At 52.8% G+C, this 14,465-nt stretch overlaps 7 protein-coding genes across 18 annotated transcripts; 4 read left to right on the top strand and 3 right to left on the bottom strand.

Annotated features, from left to right (window-relative positions):
* Window positions 1–1,250: 1,250 nt before the first annotated feature.
* On the bottom strand, window positions 1,251–1,745 carry H310_12963 (hypothetical protein). The gene has a single exon (XM_008880267.1). The coding sequence runs from the start codon at window positions 1,686–1,688 to the stop codon at window positions 1,314–1,316; it is 375 nt and encodes a 124-aa protein (XP_008878489.1). The 5' UTR covers window positions 1,689–1,745; the 3' UTR covers window positions 1,251–1,313.
* Window positions 1,746–5,133: 3,388 nt separating this feature from the next.
* Window positions 5,134–5,670, top strand: H310_12964 (hypothetical protein). Its single transcript, XM_008880268.1, has one exon. The coding sequence runs from the start codon at window positions 5,244–5,246 to the stop codon at window positions 5,604–5,606; it is 363 nt and encodes a 120-aa protein (XP_008878490.1). The 5' UTR covers window positions 5,134–5,243; the 3' UTR covers window positions 5,607–5,670.
* A 597-nt stretch (window positions 5,671–6,267) lies between these two features.
* Window positions 6,268–7,209, top strand: H310_12965 (hypothetical protein). The gene has a single exon (XM_008880269.1). The coding sequence runs from the start codon at window positions 6,473–6,475 to the stop codon at window positions 7,193–7,195; it is 723 nt and encodes a 240-aa protein (XP_008878491.1). The 5' UTR covers window positions 6,268–6,472; the 3' UTR covers window positions 7,196–7,209.
* Window positions 7,210–7,279: 70 nt separating this feature from the next.
* On the top strand, window positions 7,280–7,911 carry H310_12966 (hypothetical protein). Its single transcript, XM_008880270.1, has one exon. The coding sequence runs from the start codon at window positions 7,303–7,305 to the stop codon at window positions 7,765–7,767; it is 465 nt and encodes a 154-aa protein (XP_008878492.1). The 5' UTR covers window positions 7,280–7,302; the 3' UTR covers window positions 7,768–7,911.
* Window positions 7,912–8,018: 107 nt separating this feature from the next.
* H310_12967 (hypothetical protein) lies at window positions 8,019–8,782 on the bottom strand. Its single transcript, XM_008880271.1, has 3 exons — window positions 8,465–8,782; window positions 8,224–8,407; window positions 8,019–8,159 (listed from the first exon to the last, which is right to left on the bottom strand). The coding sequence occupies exons 1-3, from the start codon at window positions 8,730–8,732 to the stop codon at window positions 8,060–8,062; spliced, it is 552 nt and encodes a 183-aa protein (XP_008878493.1). The 5' UTR covers window positions 8,733–8,782; the 3' UTR covers window positions 8,019–8,059.
* Window positions 8,783–8,841: 59 nt separating this feature from the next.
* Window positions 8,842–11,291, top strand: H310_12968 (hypothetical protein). 12 transcript variants are annotated; one of them, XM_008880272.1, is made up of 13 exons: window positions 8,842–8,932; window positions 9,004–9,118; window positions 9,175–9,281; window positions 9,330–9,528; window positions 9,574–9,664; window positions 9,719–9,910; window positions 9,963–10,044; window positions 10,098–10,353; window positions 10,410–10,525; window positions 10,576–10,653; window positions 10,703–10,867; window positions 10,920–11,037; window positions 11,098–11,291. In XM_008880272.1, exons 1-13 carry the CDS (start codon window positions 8,867–8,869, stop codon window positions 11,259–11,261), a joined length of 1,749 nt encoding a protein of 582 aa, XP_008878494.1. In that variant the 5' UTR covers window positions 8,842–8,866; the 3' UTR covers window positions 11,262–11,291. The 12 variants fall into 12 exon arrangements, with proteins under 12 accessions (XP_008878494.1, XP_008878495.1, XP_008878496.1 ...); XM_008880273.1 differs by having other exon boundaries at window positions 8,842–9,118; XM_008880274.1 differs by having other exon boundaries at window positions 9,004–9,281.
* A 113-nt stretch (window positions 11,292–11,404) lies between these two features.
* Window positions 11,405–14,051, bottom strand: H310_12969 (hypothetical protein). Its single transcript, XM_008880284.1, has 6 exons — window positions 13,884–14,051; window positions 13,597–13,838; window positions 13,146–13,529; window positions 12,679–13,084; window positions 11,979–12,608; window positions 11,405–11,915 (listed from the first exon to the last, which is right to left on the bottom strand). The coding sequence occupies exons 1-6, from the start codon at window positions 13,978–13,980 to the stop codon at window positions 11,518–11,520; spliced, it is 2,157 nt and encodes a 718-aa protein (XP_008878506.1). The 5' UTR covers window positions 13,981–14,051; the 3' UTR covers window positions 11,405–11,517.
* Window positions 14,052–14,465: the final 414 nt, after the last annotated feature.

Below are 14,465 nucleotides of genomic sequence, written 5' to 3' on the forward strand. Positions count from 1 at the left end.
GTTTGTATGGATCTCTGATATCACATGAACCAACTATAGAAATATTATGATTAGTTTTTTGCCAAACCTACTTGTTCTTGGCAATTCAATAACCATTCAGGTGCGCATGAGCTTGTCTCGATGACCGGAGAGCGCATGACATTGGAAATTGAACTAATTCACGTCCTTGATATTGCCTCTTTCCTCCAAAGAGGCATCTTGAATAGTTCCTGTGGCGAATGATTGCTGTCTTGGGAATGCTAGATTGGGCCGCCATTATTCATACAACGTCTGGCGGGCGTTGTGAGGCACAGCCTCGGTGGCGAGCTTGGATGACTATCTGTAATGCGCAGCGAAATCCCCTGAATTGCCTAAAATGGACTATCATCAAATATAATATACCTTGGTGGGAATATTCAATATGAGAGGTAAAACCTTGGAACTTCGACGAAACATTGGCCTACATGAACAGTGAGCTATCCACGTTTCCACACATGCGACACTGTTCGTATATGGCACTTGAATTGCTCAGCAGGCTCAGACATAGTCCCGTGAAGGACCTTGCCATTCATGCTCCTTTCAAGGAGCGCATGGTTGATGGCAGCACGCTTGTTGTTGTTGAGCTTGCGCCATGGGTGGTGTGTCCCAGGGAAGCAGGGTTGAACAAATCTGGTGGCATCGCTGGACAGGTGTGTGCAATGGATGATGGTTTTCTATTCACCACGAAGGATGAAATGGAGATTTTGAACCCTGAGCATGTCATCTTGTGCGCGTTGCAAAGAGATACTAACTATTATCACCTCTTCACGCGTTCGTGTACAAAAACCCTCTATCCAAGATTTTGCTGTTTCTTGCTAGCCAATTAGATTGCCTCACGTCACAGCTGGAGAAAATGCCGCCAATGACAAGGGCAAAGTGACACATTTTCGTGGACTAGAGTGGCAGCGCGCAGATTCATTCCCGGTCAACTCAACTGAAAAGGTGGTGTGGGTGCATGCTCAGAATCGCGGTTTAAGTGTACTAGTAATGCATTAAATCCAGGTGCTCATCTCTTTCGTGTCGAGGGGTTGGCCGACTTGACTTCGACGCAAACATCGCACGATTTCGCGTCGACCGTGCACTCGGTGTCGTTCGTCCGAGCGAGTGATCTAGGGGCCGTCTCTTTCGTAGCCACATCGAGCTCCTCCTTGATCTCAAAGTGTTTTGCGTCGAGGTGTGTTTTGTGTCTTGCGTCAACCCGCCGATGAGTCCAACGTGGACAACAAGCCAAGTCATGCACACAGCGCGACGTTCAACGTGCTAAATATGGGGTGTCTAGAGTACTATCGTCTAGACTAGTTGTTTAGAAGAAACCGCACCGCAAGGCGATAATCCGGGGTTGGCGCCACTGCTGCACACGTCACGAGACTGTCATTCGCAGCTCCAACGATGCGGACGGCGGCTTCTTGGGGCAGCTTGATCCTTTGCATCTTCCTTGCCTTGGAGCGGCGGTATTTTTCCCGTTGACGTTGGCGCTCTTTGTCGCGGTTGCTGGCGTAGTTGAGCCGAAGCTTCTCGAGCACTTTGGCTTTGTGGGCTTCGTAGTACTCCTTGGATCGGATGCGGTTGATGTGGAGCTGTTCGGGGGTGAGTACACGTTTGCGGCGCGGGGCGGGCGTGGGTGTGTTTTCAATGGACCAGTTCGACGACAGGAGCGTGGCTAGTTCCATCTCGACCCAGTTGTGGTCCCTGGCACGAAAATTCGAAAGTGAACACCTTGCGGTGGGCTCTACTTTCGAGACTACCAGCACTCCTCGACATTCATTAGGGTCCTGGCGTCCGCATCCCGATGTTGGATACAAAGGTGACGGCGGCAAGAGTGGTTGAAAGCACACTCGTTTCCAACATCGTCCATGTCTGCGACAGCTCAACTTCGAGTCCGAGATATCTACGCCAAAAGTTTCTCGAGCGCGGGGGGAAGGGTGCATGTACCTCTCGCACGATACACTGGAAGTTGGGCTTGCATGGGCACCAGAGTCCACGAGAGCAAAAGGACGAAGACGAAGAAGGAGGTCGGGGGAGGTAGATATAATCATCGAAACTGCGATGTGGACGCACAGTTCACACAAGATGCAAAAGAATCCGACATGTATAGGGCGTGAAATGCATGCTCTCTTACGCGACATCCTCATTTGCATTGGAGGTGAACACGTTGTCGACTCTTTTATATAAACCACAAGATGCCGCAGCCATCTCGCTCGTGGTGCCAACAAGGATGCCGTGTCCGTGTTCGTTCTCGCAAACAGTTTAGAGCATCCAACCCAGTACCAAGTACACCCGTATAATGAAGGCTTGATTGTCGGCTTTTCATGCAGTTGCCGATGTTACAATGGAACCATTCAAACCATGTCAATGATTTGCCTCGAAGTTGTACAAGGGAACTCGCCAGTCGACAACATGTGGAGCCGAGAGAAAGAACCTGGTTGTTCGTCACAACATGCGCAACATGTCTATCGACGGGACGACGCACGCTTGTTGAAAGGGCCGCGAAATCGGACGTGTCGCAACGGGAATGGCGCGAGGCGTGGCGGGAGCCAGTCGTTGTCGAGAACAGTCCCACGATGTATTCCTAATCGATGGGTCGTGTCACAAGTTTAGATGCGTAGGGTCGTGCATCCGCGAAACGTGGACATGCGACGAAAGAAAACATCAGCAGGATCGTGACAACGGCGTGTTTGTCCCCTGGTGCGACCTTGTCGAGGGCGATTCCCTCGGCCGTGCTTGTGCACAGCAGGAGGTTTCACTTGAAAGGGGAGCAGGTTCGTCCCAATCATCAACTTTCATGCGGTGTACACAACGGCGCAAAGCCGTTCACAATTTGGTTCGTCATACACGATCCTCTGTCGAGTATAAGGTGGAGAAGCTGGAGTGCCGTGCGTACATACGGTGGTGTGATGTCAGAGATACAGCGAAATGCCAAAGCAACGGCGAATTGAGACCGTCCGGGATAGTCGAACCTGCGACAATCTAGGAACAATTGGGAAGTGGCTCGAGAGTTTCCGTGGGCTGTACCTTCGCAAGTGAGGTCGCACCACCACCACCTTTGGGTTGGCCGTTCCAAGATCGAAGCTGCGGTGATGGGCTACCACTTGGCATTTTGTCACATCTTGCCCTTCACCATGGCGATCCTTCCCCGCAAGGCCCCGTCCTTGCCATGCAAAAGTTGTAATGTAGTTAAATACCCTCTCGTCGCTTCAAGGCAATTTCCACGTGTGTCAACTCGTCCAGAATACACTACACCAAGGCGACAAATATGCACGTCGAGGCGATCTCGTGGCCCTGCAAATGCGCCAACGAATCGAAACTGTACGCGGCGGTCGGAGGCTTGCGTGTGCCATTTTCCCTAGTATCGCAAGTAAAGGCGGACGCAAATCCTACGATCGCAACGACCAAACACGAGGCAAGCGTGTGACAATTGCCAAGCATCCCGGTTGTCGCGCAGTGGCTGCGCGGACGATACTGCCACCGACAGTCATGCATTATATTGTTATCTCAAACATCTCGCCGCTTGATCCTTGCTGGATTTTACTCGCAACCATTGATATGTTGCAAAGCCGACGACCATGGGATTCTATTCTGTTTCGGTGGCCAGAAGAGTGGCTTCTTCGTCTGTAATTTCTCGCTCTGTCGAGACTTTAATCCGATCATGATCGTGGAGTGGCGGACACGACTGGCGCCAGAGACATGCTGGACACGATGGGTGGGTCCTATCAAATGGATGGGGTGCGTGCAGCCAAGGGATCAAATCATAAACCTTCAAATGTTCGATCGAGGGTTGCGATACGTGGTTTAAGTCAAATCGCATGCACTTTGTAGAGAAGGCGACAGTGCCACAAGAACATTCTTGTGCTTCATCGCGGCCAACCCAGCGAGACACTCTCCAACTTTGGAATCACAACGAATGTCCAAACGAATGTGCCAATCATTTTAGGTACAACGCGTTGCCAAACGTACTACGATGGCATGTCACGTTGGCGCTGGACATGGCTCGTCGCCCAAGAGGCAGATACACGAGCAACGCGCGCGACTCGGCAGTCCGAGAGGTTGTGGATGGAGGATTCGCATCGTGCATAGTGCATTCGTGGCGGTCATCCTCTCCACCACTTTGGACATTGAACAGGGCACACACAGAACACAAGACATCGACAGTACTACCTAGTCCGGATATAGGGACCGTATTCTCACAAAAAAGATGCCGCGCCCTATACTTGGATGAAGATTCATTTGTTTCGCGTACCGTGGCAGCATAGAAATTAATTTGATTTGCATGAAAAGACCACATTTCAGCATATCTTGCGTAGCATAGAACTTTGACACGTTGGTGGCACCTCGCCGTTGTGCGGCACTTTCAGGAACCCAAAACGGTGGTGCCATTGAGAAAACGGAAGTCATCACAACTCGGCTTGGGATGGTACGTTGACGCGGTGGAGGTGCCGCAGGTTGCTGTGACGACGCAGCACGCCGTGCCACCTAATATGCAATACAGAACATTTCCTCGGCCAAACGTGGGAACACACAACTTTCCATGGAGGGGACCTGCACAATTATCCGAATCCCACGCTCCTTGCTCCTCCAGCGATGCCCCCCAGGCAAAATGACATGAATGTTTTGACGTCGAAGTAGCAGCCAAGTTGAATGGAGGTACTGTACGAGAATCTCTTGGAATCTTGGGATGAGGACGGGTTGGCGGAGTCGTTCGACATCGTCCATATATATATTGTCTATTTATAGGGAGGGGGGCTGGGAGATCGGGTCACGCGATAGGCTCGCGGAGCCAGCGGCGTCTCTGCATCCAATCCAGCGTCCGGCGAGCCTGGGCGTTTTATACCTTACCGAAGCAGGATCATCCACATTTCCGTGAACTGGTGGTTGGCCAGAAATGACGGCAGTGTGACAGCAACCGGCCACATCTTGCCCGACGAACCTCCACTTTGCGACTTGAAATCCTCGGACGATGCATGCTTCCATTAGAAGGCAGGCCCACGTCACTCCATACTGCCGCATCTACAAGCAGCAGGAACGCTTGGATGCGGCGGCGGTCGACTGTTCGCACACGAAACCACATTCACACACACTCCGCATACCTCAACCAACATTCCTATTCGTCGTAAACTTCTCGAACTGGCGTTTCGAAACAAACATTCTGCCGTCGATCCGAGGTCCAGCGCCACCCAGGCGTGGAAACATCTCACTTTCCAATAGTATCTCGATTGCCAATCTCAAGCATGGCTGGCCGCTCGATGGAAAAGATGTCGTTCAAGGTCAAGGTCGCGTCGTGGTTTCAAGCCCTCACCAAGCGCAGCAAGTGCACGTGCCCGCATGCGACACGCGCCAAGCAAAAGAAGCCCAAGAAAACCTCGTATGTCGTGTCCGAACCGATTGCCATACCTCGCAAGTACGCGAACGAAAACAAACCCACGACGATTGTCGGTGGCCAACGTGTACCATACATCCCGGCGCAAGTGTCGCAATTGCGAGAAGGTCGCCGGTCGTACGACCCGATCGAAGAAGTCCATCCACCCTGTACACACTGCCTCGCGCAAACCCGTCGCCACACGGTGACCTCGATGGACGACGACGACTACTAAGCGCCGTCCGGCATAGTCTTGTCTAGTCTTATTTAATGCGAAGAAACGGTTTCTTAGCACGTGCTCCTGGCCTGGCGGTGGTCGATCCGACGTTTCTGTGATTCACACAACAAGGCAGATCCATCGCCCTCGCATATGCAACATGCCCGTGTGCGCTTGCAATACATGCGACCTGACATCTTCGCGAGCATGCTGACGACAATTCCAGTGCTTTCTTGCTCTTTCGCACCACACACCAAGAGCACTGCCAAACGCTCTAGCCAATCGAATGCCCGCATTTGCCAAGGCTACGTGATTGAGCCAATCACAGCTTTGATGGCACGATGGTCATTCCGCCCTCAACATGCATACATCCCTTGCGCAAGCCAGAATCGCTAAGTTAATACTTCGAGTAACCTGAACGCAATCGTTCCGAGGTCGGAAAAAATGTGTGGCCGAGATCCTCTGTCCTGTAGGTTCTTCACCTTCACTGGTTCAACCGGTTCTTTTGCTCCCGTACCATCAAGAGTGTGGGAATTCCCCCAGAATCTGGACCCCCTTGGTGTTCTCGATGTTGAAGTCGATGAGGTGGCATATTTCAATTTGAGCCCCCTGCTTCTAGCTTTTGCTGTGTTTCATATACCGTACAAGTGGGCAAGGCTTGCACGGACATGCAGTCTGCCCAAAGCCACTTCATGGTGCGATGGCCGACGCATCCTCGTCTTTGCATGGTCCAATGACAGCATAAACTGTTGCAAGCTCTAGCCGGGGTATGCCGCCGCAGCAAGTTCGAAAGAGATCAAGGTATACCGATAGGTCCGTTCAAAGGTGTCGGTGTACGACTGTCATTCGTCAGCTCTCCGTACCATGGTCTGCGGACTTGGACAATGCACATGAACACCGCCGTTTTCAAAAATGTTTATGACGGGCGCGGTGAATGTCGATGTGTGTCGTGTTTTCTCATGCGAGCTAGTACTTTGCTGTCAATTTCTCCGCGTTTGACATGGTCTCCATTCCAGACCAACTTTACGAAGCAAATTCGTCGAGTGGGTCCGATCAGTGGCATCAATAGTTCTCCCATCGACATGCAAGTGTCTTCAAAAACTCCCTTCACTCAAGCTGCTGGCAATGCACCGTCAGCGAATTCAGACGCCTCGACAATTCCACAACAAAACGAGATAATGTGGGGGGTTGGCGATCGTCGTGGGCCTTACATCCTGTCTCAAAATTATCAGTTTTACAGCACAAGAAGTCCCGACGATTCTATAACCTTAGAAAAACCAGTCAACCTTTGTTCCCTGCACGACGCCAGCCATCCATACTCGATCCTTCCAATGAGTCTAAAGACAAAACACAACCTTCGTCCACCTCGGAATGCTACTCGCTCAGCGGCAGCCAACGGAAGCAACTCCTTCTCATGGCATCTCGCGGGCCAAAATGTATTCGATGGTCCTTCCTTGGGCGGTGGACGGAGTTCACCCGTCGTCAAGATTGGGTGCCCCTTCAGTGCTGGCACCGTTACACGTGAAACGCCTGTAGAACCGTTTCATTCCATGTCCAGGGAATGTCTTTGGATTCGTATGCGAATCATTCAGACCAAACAGAATTAATGTATACATTTTTCTTGATATTTTTCTTGAATTGCTTTATTATGTCGACCAATCAGATGGCGCCATGGTCGCAGGCACGACTGGTGCCAACGAAGATTTCGACGACCATGGCGAAGGCAGTGGTGACTCTGTACGGCGACGACGCCACGGTGTATGGCACCCTTGTGTTGTCCCAATCGAACGAAGATGCCAAGACCATAGTTGCGGGCTCCTTGAAGGGTCTATCAGCTGGTAAGCATGCTCTGCACATCAACGTCTTTGGCGACGTGTCGAACAACGGTGCGTCCACTGGTGGCGTGTTCAACCCGTTTGGCAAGAGCCATGGTGCCCCCGACGAGGAAGAGCGTCGTGTGGGTTCCCTCGGCAACATCCAGGTTGACGAAGAAGGCAACGCCAAGGTGCACATCGAAGACCCTCTGCTCAAGCTTATCGGTCCGCACTCTGTCATCGGCCGTTCTGTCGTGGTCCATGAAAACGAAGACGACTTGGGCAAGGGTGGCCATGAACTTAGCTTGCAAAACGGCAACGCCGGCCCCATCAAGGCCTTCGGTGTCATTGGTATCTCTGCTTAATGCACATCTCAGTTTTGACCCCCATGCCTCGAGGCTGCACGCAGTGCATGACTTATCTCCACGCTCTTCCCTCCGTCTTCAATAGCACATGCAGTTCACGGCGAGGCATGGTGTGAAAGAAATTAACCAACGGAAAACCCGATGTTTCTTTCTATGCTGTTCTCGGCGATCTTGTGATGTCCATACGCATAGTTGGACCACAACGACGCCATGGGTTGTGAATTCTGTTGCTCATGCTGCAAGAAGGAGCATGTAGAAGAATGAGCGATACTAAATTGTGTCGCGTTATGGCTTAAAAGTAGTTGACTCCAGACTGGATCATGGCAGAGGCAAACTTGGTCTCTTCGCAACTCTTTTTTGGGAAAGTCTTGACTGGTGGACCTTTGACCCATCTGCGTAGTCACGAATTCATTGTCGTCTCATCATCGCGCACATCGGGGACGACATGCCACTTACCCAAACGTTTGAGAATCCGTGAGCGGAGCCGTGTATTTTTCATTCGGGTCCTTGATCATGCGAGTGTGCTTGACCTTAGCGGCGCGCAAGTCGAGGCCACTCGTGAATTCACAGCCCTTGGACCAAGTGTCGGTCTGGTTTTGTGTTTCCGTTGCCTCCGCATGTGCTTTCAGTGCCAGGATCCCTACCAAACGTGGCCAGGGGCACAGCGTGATCAAGTGGAACCCAGCCAAGTTGTTACCAGTGGTGAATTGGCTCAGTGGCAACACTCCTTGTGGAAACCAGGCGCGCACTTGGTTAACAATATCTTGCGGGGGAGACACCTCACGAGGGCAGCGGTATACTAGTGCAAGAAACGCTTCAATGTTAGCCATGTCCACGGCGCCCCCATCTCCCTTCGAGATGGCTTCTGCCGCAGCCACGAGCTCGGTATCGTCGAACGCATACAGGGGAACGGTCCCCACGAATGGCTCTTGCGTTCCCAAAAACGTCAAGCCGAAGAAGGACATGATCGGTCACCCGTGTCGAATGTCGGATGAGTGTACTGCCCAGTACCAAGCCGGCTAAAAATAGCGGGTTCACTGTTGGGGGCGGTCGACGCATTGTTGGCTTCTGAAGCTTGAGTTGAGAATTTTGCTAGAGTATGGTTCCTGTCGTCCGAAAAAGTCGTTTCTCCTTGGGATTTCCGACGGAAATAGTTCCCGCCACGGTGAGGCAGCAGCAACCTGAAAAGGGTGGCTGCGGCACATTAGCATGCGGGAATGCCCACCGAAGTTCCAGGTCGTGAGTTTGCCTCGCAATGGCCTCCCCGCTTGCCACCATCATTCGCCGCTCAAGTCGCAAATGCTACAGCACAGAAAGCAGGGCAAGCCCCCCGAACGAGTGGCCACGCTATGTACGTGTCAGTCGTCGTCCCTGCGATGCATATGTCACTTGTGGGATGTACCGCAGCAACGGCCCTGACGTCGCCGACGAAACACACGCGCAAACGCCTTCCCAATGCATCCGCAAGTGCATTGTGGGGATTCAATGTATACCACTCCCCCGAACTCGATCAAGTCGGGGAGATCGTTTTTCGTGGTAGTCGCTTCGTCATGATGTAGTAGGAGGAACTCGACCAACTTCAGCGGCGACGGCTCCTTCACGAAAAACTGCAGCTCGAACGCGAGCGGATAATGCAACTCAATGCGTCCACGGCCGAGCAGAAACGAGTTGCGCAACGCTTGGACTACACCAAGTACCTTTACTACGCTTCCAAGTACGGGCCGTTGAACGCACTGCTGTACTGTTGCACGGACTATCCAGGTACTGCTGCAACATGCAGTTTGCCCATCTGTTGTACTGTCGCAGGTCGGGTGTACGAGCTGCTTGTCCAACGGACGGCCCGAGTGCTTCAGCACTGGGCAACGCACTGCATGTCGGAATTAAAATGCCACGCTCGGTTCGTTTCGCTTGCATGTTGAGTTGGACAACTCAAAGGACGAACCCACGATAGATTCCACGTGTCGCGCGCCACCGTGGCCATGATTTTGGACACAGCGGTCGCTACCCGACTGGCCGTGCATACCCAGCACCACCACGCGCATAAATTGCGGATGCGGATCTTCTACCGCGTGCAGTATCGCGTATTTTCAGCGTGGCGGACGGAAACCGAACGGGGCAAACTCATCACTCTGAAATTCAAACGGTAGAGGAACCAACGGCCACGGGTCATCGCATGTCGCTCATGCGGCGTATAGAGCGATGGCGTCCACGGTGGCGAGTCGGTTCGCGACATGGAAGGACTTGGTGGCGACACGCAACATGGTTCGCCAAGGCAAGGTACAAGGAGCATCAGAATGCGATGCATTCCTGACGATGATCATACCGTCTAGCTCTGTCAAGCATCGGTCAAAGTGTTTCAGCGAGCATTGTATAATCGATTTTGGCACTGGAAAAACACCGTCGAGAAGACCAAACTCGTTCGAGCGCGATTTACTCAAGTATGCAGTCGCCGCACGGGCGACTGCTGGCAGCGGTGGCGGAATTTTGCCGTGTTTGCTGGAGCGTGCAAGCCTCAAGCCACCACAGTGCAGCGGGTGTGGAAAGGACATCGTGTGCGAGTTCATCTCCACCGTCGAAACTGCGCTGGTATGGATGGCTGCAGCTACATACAATCGTGCAAAGTCCTGAGAAGATGGCTATAGCAACTAAGATCCAAGCTCGCGTGCGAGGCATTCTCGCACGTGGGTACACCGCCAGGCTGCGCGAACGGATGCAAACGGCCGAGGTCAAACTTCGCTTCCACTTACGAAAAGATATGGTGTGACACTATGCTCTATTGGTTTGGGACTGACTGTCTTGACGGCAAAGGTTCATCGCCACGAAGCTGTCCTCAACGAAGCTCGCGCTGCGATTGACGCAGAGAACTCGCGCCACGCTCTGGAGTTGGTACGCAATGTGCTGCGATGGTGGTGGAGCACGTACGATCTTGGTGTAGCAAGCAATCCATTGTGCACGGGAGGTTGCCAAGCGCGACGCCACTGACGCACTGTCCAAGCTGCTGGGGAACGCCTATCGAGCCATTCTAAAAGAAAAAATTGCCGTGCTCAAGGCCGAATGGGGCATGGACTCAAAGCGGGCGACAGCCAAAGCTACACAAGAAGTAACAAATGTACCTCATGGACGATGTAGGGGATCGAAATTCTGATGACTAGGTCATTGAAGAGGCTGAGGCCACCGCGTCGGATCGAGAGCGGCTTGCATTTCGGCAACTCCATGGAATGCCGCCAGCGATGTGCCCCAGGTGCCTCACGGGCTTGCCACATCCAACTTGTAAAATCGTGTTGTCATGACTCGCTCCTTGCAATGCAAATGAATATTTTTTTGTGTTAGGCCCGCATGCGTGCGGCGAGTCCGCAGCCGAACGTATGCAGCGCCAGACCCAATGGATTCGCGATATGCTCCATGATCAAGCCATGGCGTTGGCTGCACTTGACACAAGACCGATTTCTTATGCCGAGCGATATCGAGTTCTCGCCAAGACGAACGAAACCTAACTGACCTTAAACATGACGTTCCTGTTTCTCGTCGGGGTATTCGGTGGAATTGCGCAAGGCAAGATCATATAGCTTGCGCTGTGGCGGGGCGGCGCCATCCGACCGAGAATAACGGTGATGGTTCTTCGAGACAGGAAGCAGTAGAGGGTCGACGACGGGCACGCGTCCAGAATGAATTTAGTTAGCCACACAGATCAACTCATCCCGATTAAGTTACAGCATCGCACTCTCCTTCTCTGATTATGGTTGCCTGAGTTCATGCAATGGCAGCAGGTGGTCGGGCCGCAGCAGCTTCGAGCTGCACCACACGAGTCTTCATCACGTCAACATGGTGGGCAAAATCAAGGCGCATTTTGACATGCTCGTCGTTCATGGTTGCGATGCGCATGGCTTGAGTTCGACTCAGTTCCTTGAGCACGTTCAGTTGCATATCCAACGCGGCTGCGCGCTGCACTGTGAGTTGGAAAACGTCCGAGTCTTCTCCATCGTCGCCCCCGTTGCTTCGAATCGTCATAGCGCGCTGCCGCGGCACGTCCCCAATATTTGTCTGCGCCATCAACCGGACCTCGAGGCGTTTTCGCTGCTTTTCACATTCTTCGTACTTTTCTTGGTAGCTTTCCAGAGTTGTGTTTTTGTATTTCAATGCGAGGTTTTCTACCAGGGTTTATATGTTTTAAAGTCTGTACGAGGTGACGGTGGGGTGAGTGAGGTAGGTACCTTGTTTCAGCATTTGAACATGTTTGGTCAATTCGTTCGCCGTCGCAGCGGATCGGCGTTTCGCGGCCTCTGCCACGGGGGTTGATACATTGTGAGGTGACGGTGGGGCTGCCGGAGGGGGCGGTGGCGGGGCCACCGGACCTGGAGGGGGTGGTACAACGACAACCGTCCGAAATAACTCGTCGTGGCGAACTTGCCACATTCTAGCTTCTTCTGCGGCCATTTGGGCGACTTCGGCGCGTTCGCGCTGGAGTACGTCAAACGTGGCGCGCTCCTTTAACTGCTGTTTCGTCATGGCTTGGAGAAATCGGTTCTGTGTCTCGAGTTCTTGCGTGTGCTTGCGCTGGCTGTGGATGTCGATGTTAGCAGACAAGTCGGGCATGACCGATGGAGCCGCGGCTGGCAACACTGGAGTGTCGCTAGCTGCATAAATCAGCAGTTGCGTGTCTTGAACGAGTCGTTGATTGCGGGCCAAGAGCTGCCGGAGGTCTTCGATCAGCGCATTCGTGGTTTTTGTGACTGCAGATTCGACGACTTGCGAGTCCTCGACGTCGCTTGGGGCCGCGGGGTCGAAATTGAAATTTGAATCCTCATCTGAGCTTGACGCGTCGTCGTCCAAGTCGCTTAAGTCTGCATGCGCACAGAACCCACAGACGCGTCAGCGGGGGAGTATTTGGCGGGCTTCGAAATGAAGGCTGACCTGGCTCAGTTACGGGCTCGTCCAAGTCTGAATAGAGACTGTCGGGTGTTTCGTAGGCCTCTTTGGTCAAACACTCGATTCGTCGGAGCAGGTCGTCGTTCACCAGTGTCACAGGCGCCCCTGCGGCAATTTGATGCTGTTGCAGCCGCAAAATCTCGAATTCCTGCACTAGCGCCAAGTTCCAAGCCTTGAGCTGCAAGCCCCGTGTGGTCTCGCCGGCCTCTCGCAGCCGAAGCTCGTCCAGCTCGCGACGCATGAGGTCGATTGTCGCGTTGGCCGCGATTACAGCTTCTTCGAGGCGTAAGTTTTGCTTTTCCAGCTCCGCCACTTTCTTCACAAGGGTCTCGTTCTCTTGCGCCAAGTCTTCGGCATATTCGCTGGCCGAATCCAACTGCTGTTGGCCATGCTATTTTGAAAGGGGTGCAATGAGAGCGGCCCGCGACATTAACCGTCCTGTAGTTACGTACAACGAGAGAGGACGTGTCGGTGAGGTTACTGGACCGCACGGGTCCCGAGCTTCGCCTGTGCATGCTCGATTGGCCACCTCGGGAAAGCTCCCGCTTAAACGAGTTTCCTCCCGTATAGCTCGTGTTGTTGGAAGACCGCGCGCCGGGCGCGGTCGCGTTGTTCCCGTTGGGTTGAAGGATCGAGCTCCGGCAAGATGGAGTTCGGACGCCCATAGCACCTGTAGCCTCAACGATCTTGGATTTTACAGCGTTGCAACGCACAGAAAGCGTCAAAGACGCCCTTGCATCCAGGCCCGAAACAGGCGTCAGCTTGACCGTGGCGGTTTGGTTGACAAAGAGCGCAATATCGAGTTCAAACGACGCGACCTGTGATTGCGACGGCAGCTACAGTACATCCCAAGAAAATGTGGGATACCAAGCTTTGTGTGCCAAGACATGAGCATGCACGCACCGCTTGAATGAGAAACTGGTAAACTTTGGATTCGTACGCTGGTTGGGACGTCTTCGACGAGCCGTTGGGCGCCAGCCTCGTCAACGTCGACTGAAGCCCAACCACTTGCTGGAAGTCTGCCCGTTCGTTTCGCCACCCGGACGCATCCGATTGAATGCGCTTGTTGTCGCGCTGGACAATGATGCGCAATTGTTTGTCCGTCAGGGCAACTTTGTGCGACAGCACAACGTGCTCGAGGACAACTACAGGTCATGGTAAGGCACGACGAACGCGGATGGTTCGCTCACCGTCAAGTTGAAAGCGTGCACGGTCCGAAGTATGGTCTCCGGACAGTAAGTTCGTTGTCGACTCGAGTACACTGAGCGACGACGACAGCGGGTACATCGGCCGCCCACCCTCGGCCGCGCTGGCAGAGGCGAAATGGAACCACGCAAGTTGGTAAAAACGGGCTCAAGTACTTACATTAGCAATCGTGTCGTTTGATTGGGTGACCCTTGCTAATTGGCTGTCTCATTTTCACAACATACTGTATCGCTCGAATTAACGACCTGAATTATGTCTTTGGTTCATGTGGTTGCGCCAAGAAGTATATTCGTTCACCTTATGAAGTTTTAATCAGGTTCAAACATACATTCTGAGTCCGTTCTGACAATATTAGTCAGATTCATGATCCTAGAGGGTTGTTTCATTCACTCTCGATAGAAAATGGCATACTATTGCGTTATTTTGAACAATACGACACGTATATTGGAAGCAGCACAAAACGAAATGGATGTAGTGACTGCCACGTCACCTTCGTTTCCTACTTTGGGAGGAGAGCTGTGGAGGACCAGACAACGACAAAATTGTTCGCGTCATGATACTCGATA

This window comes from Aphanomyces invadans (assembly GCF_000520115.1).
Source record: "Aphanomyces invadans strain NJM9701 unplaced genomic scaffold supercont1.45, whole genome shotgun sequence".
Classification (NCBI taxonomy): Eukaryota; Oomycota; class Saprolegniomycetes; order Saprolegniales; family Verrucalvaceae; genus Aphanomyces; species Aphanomyces invadans.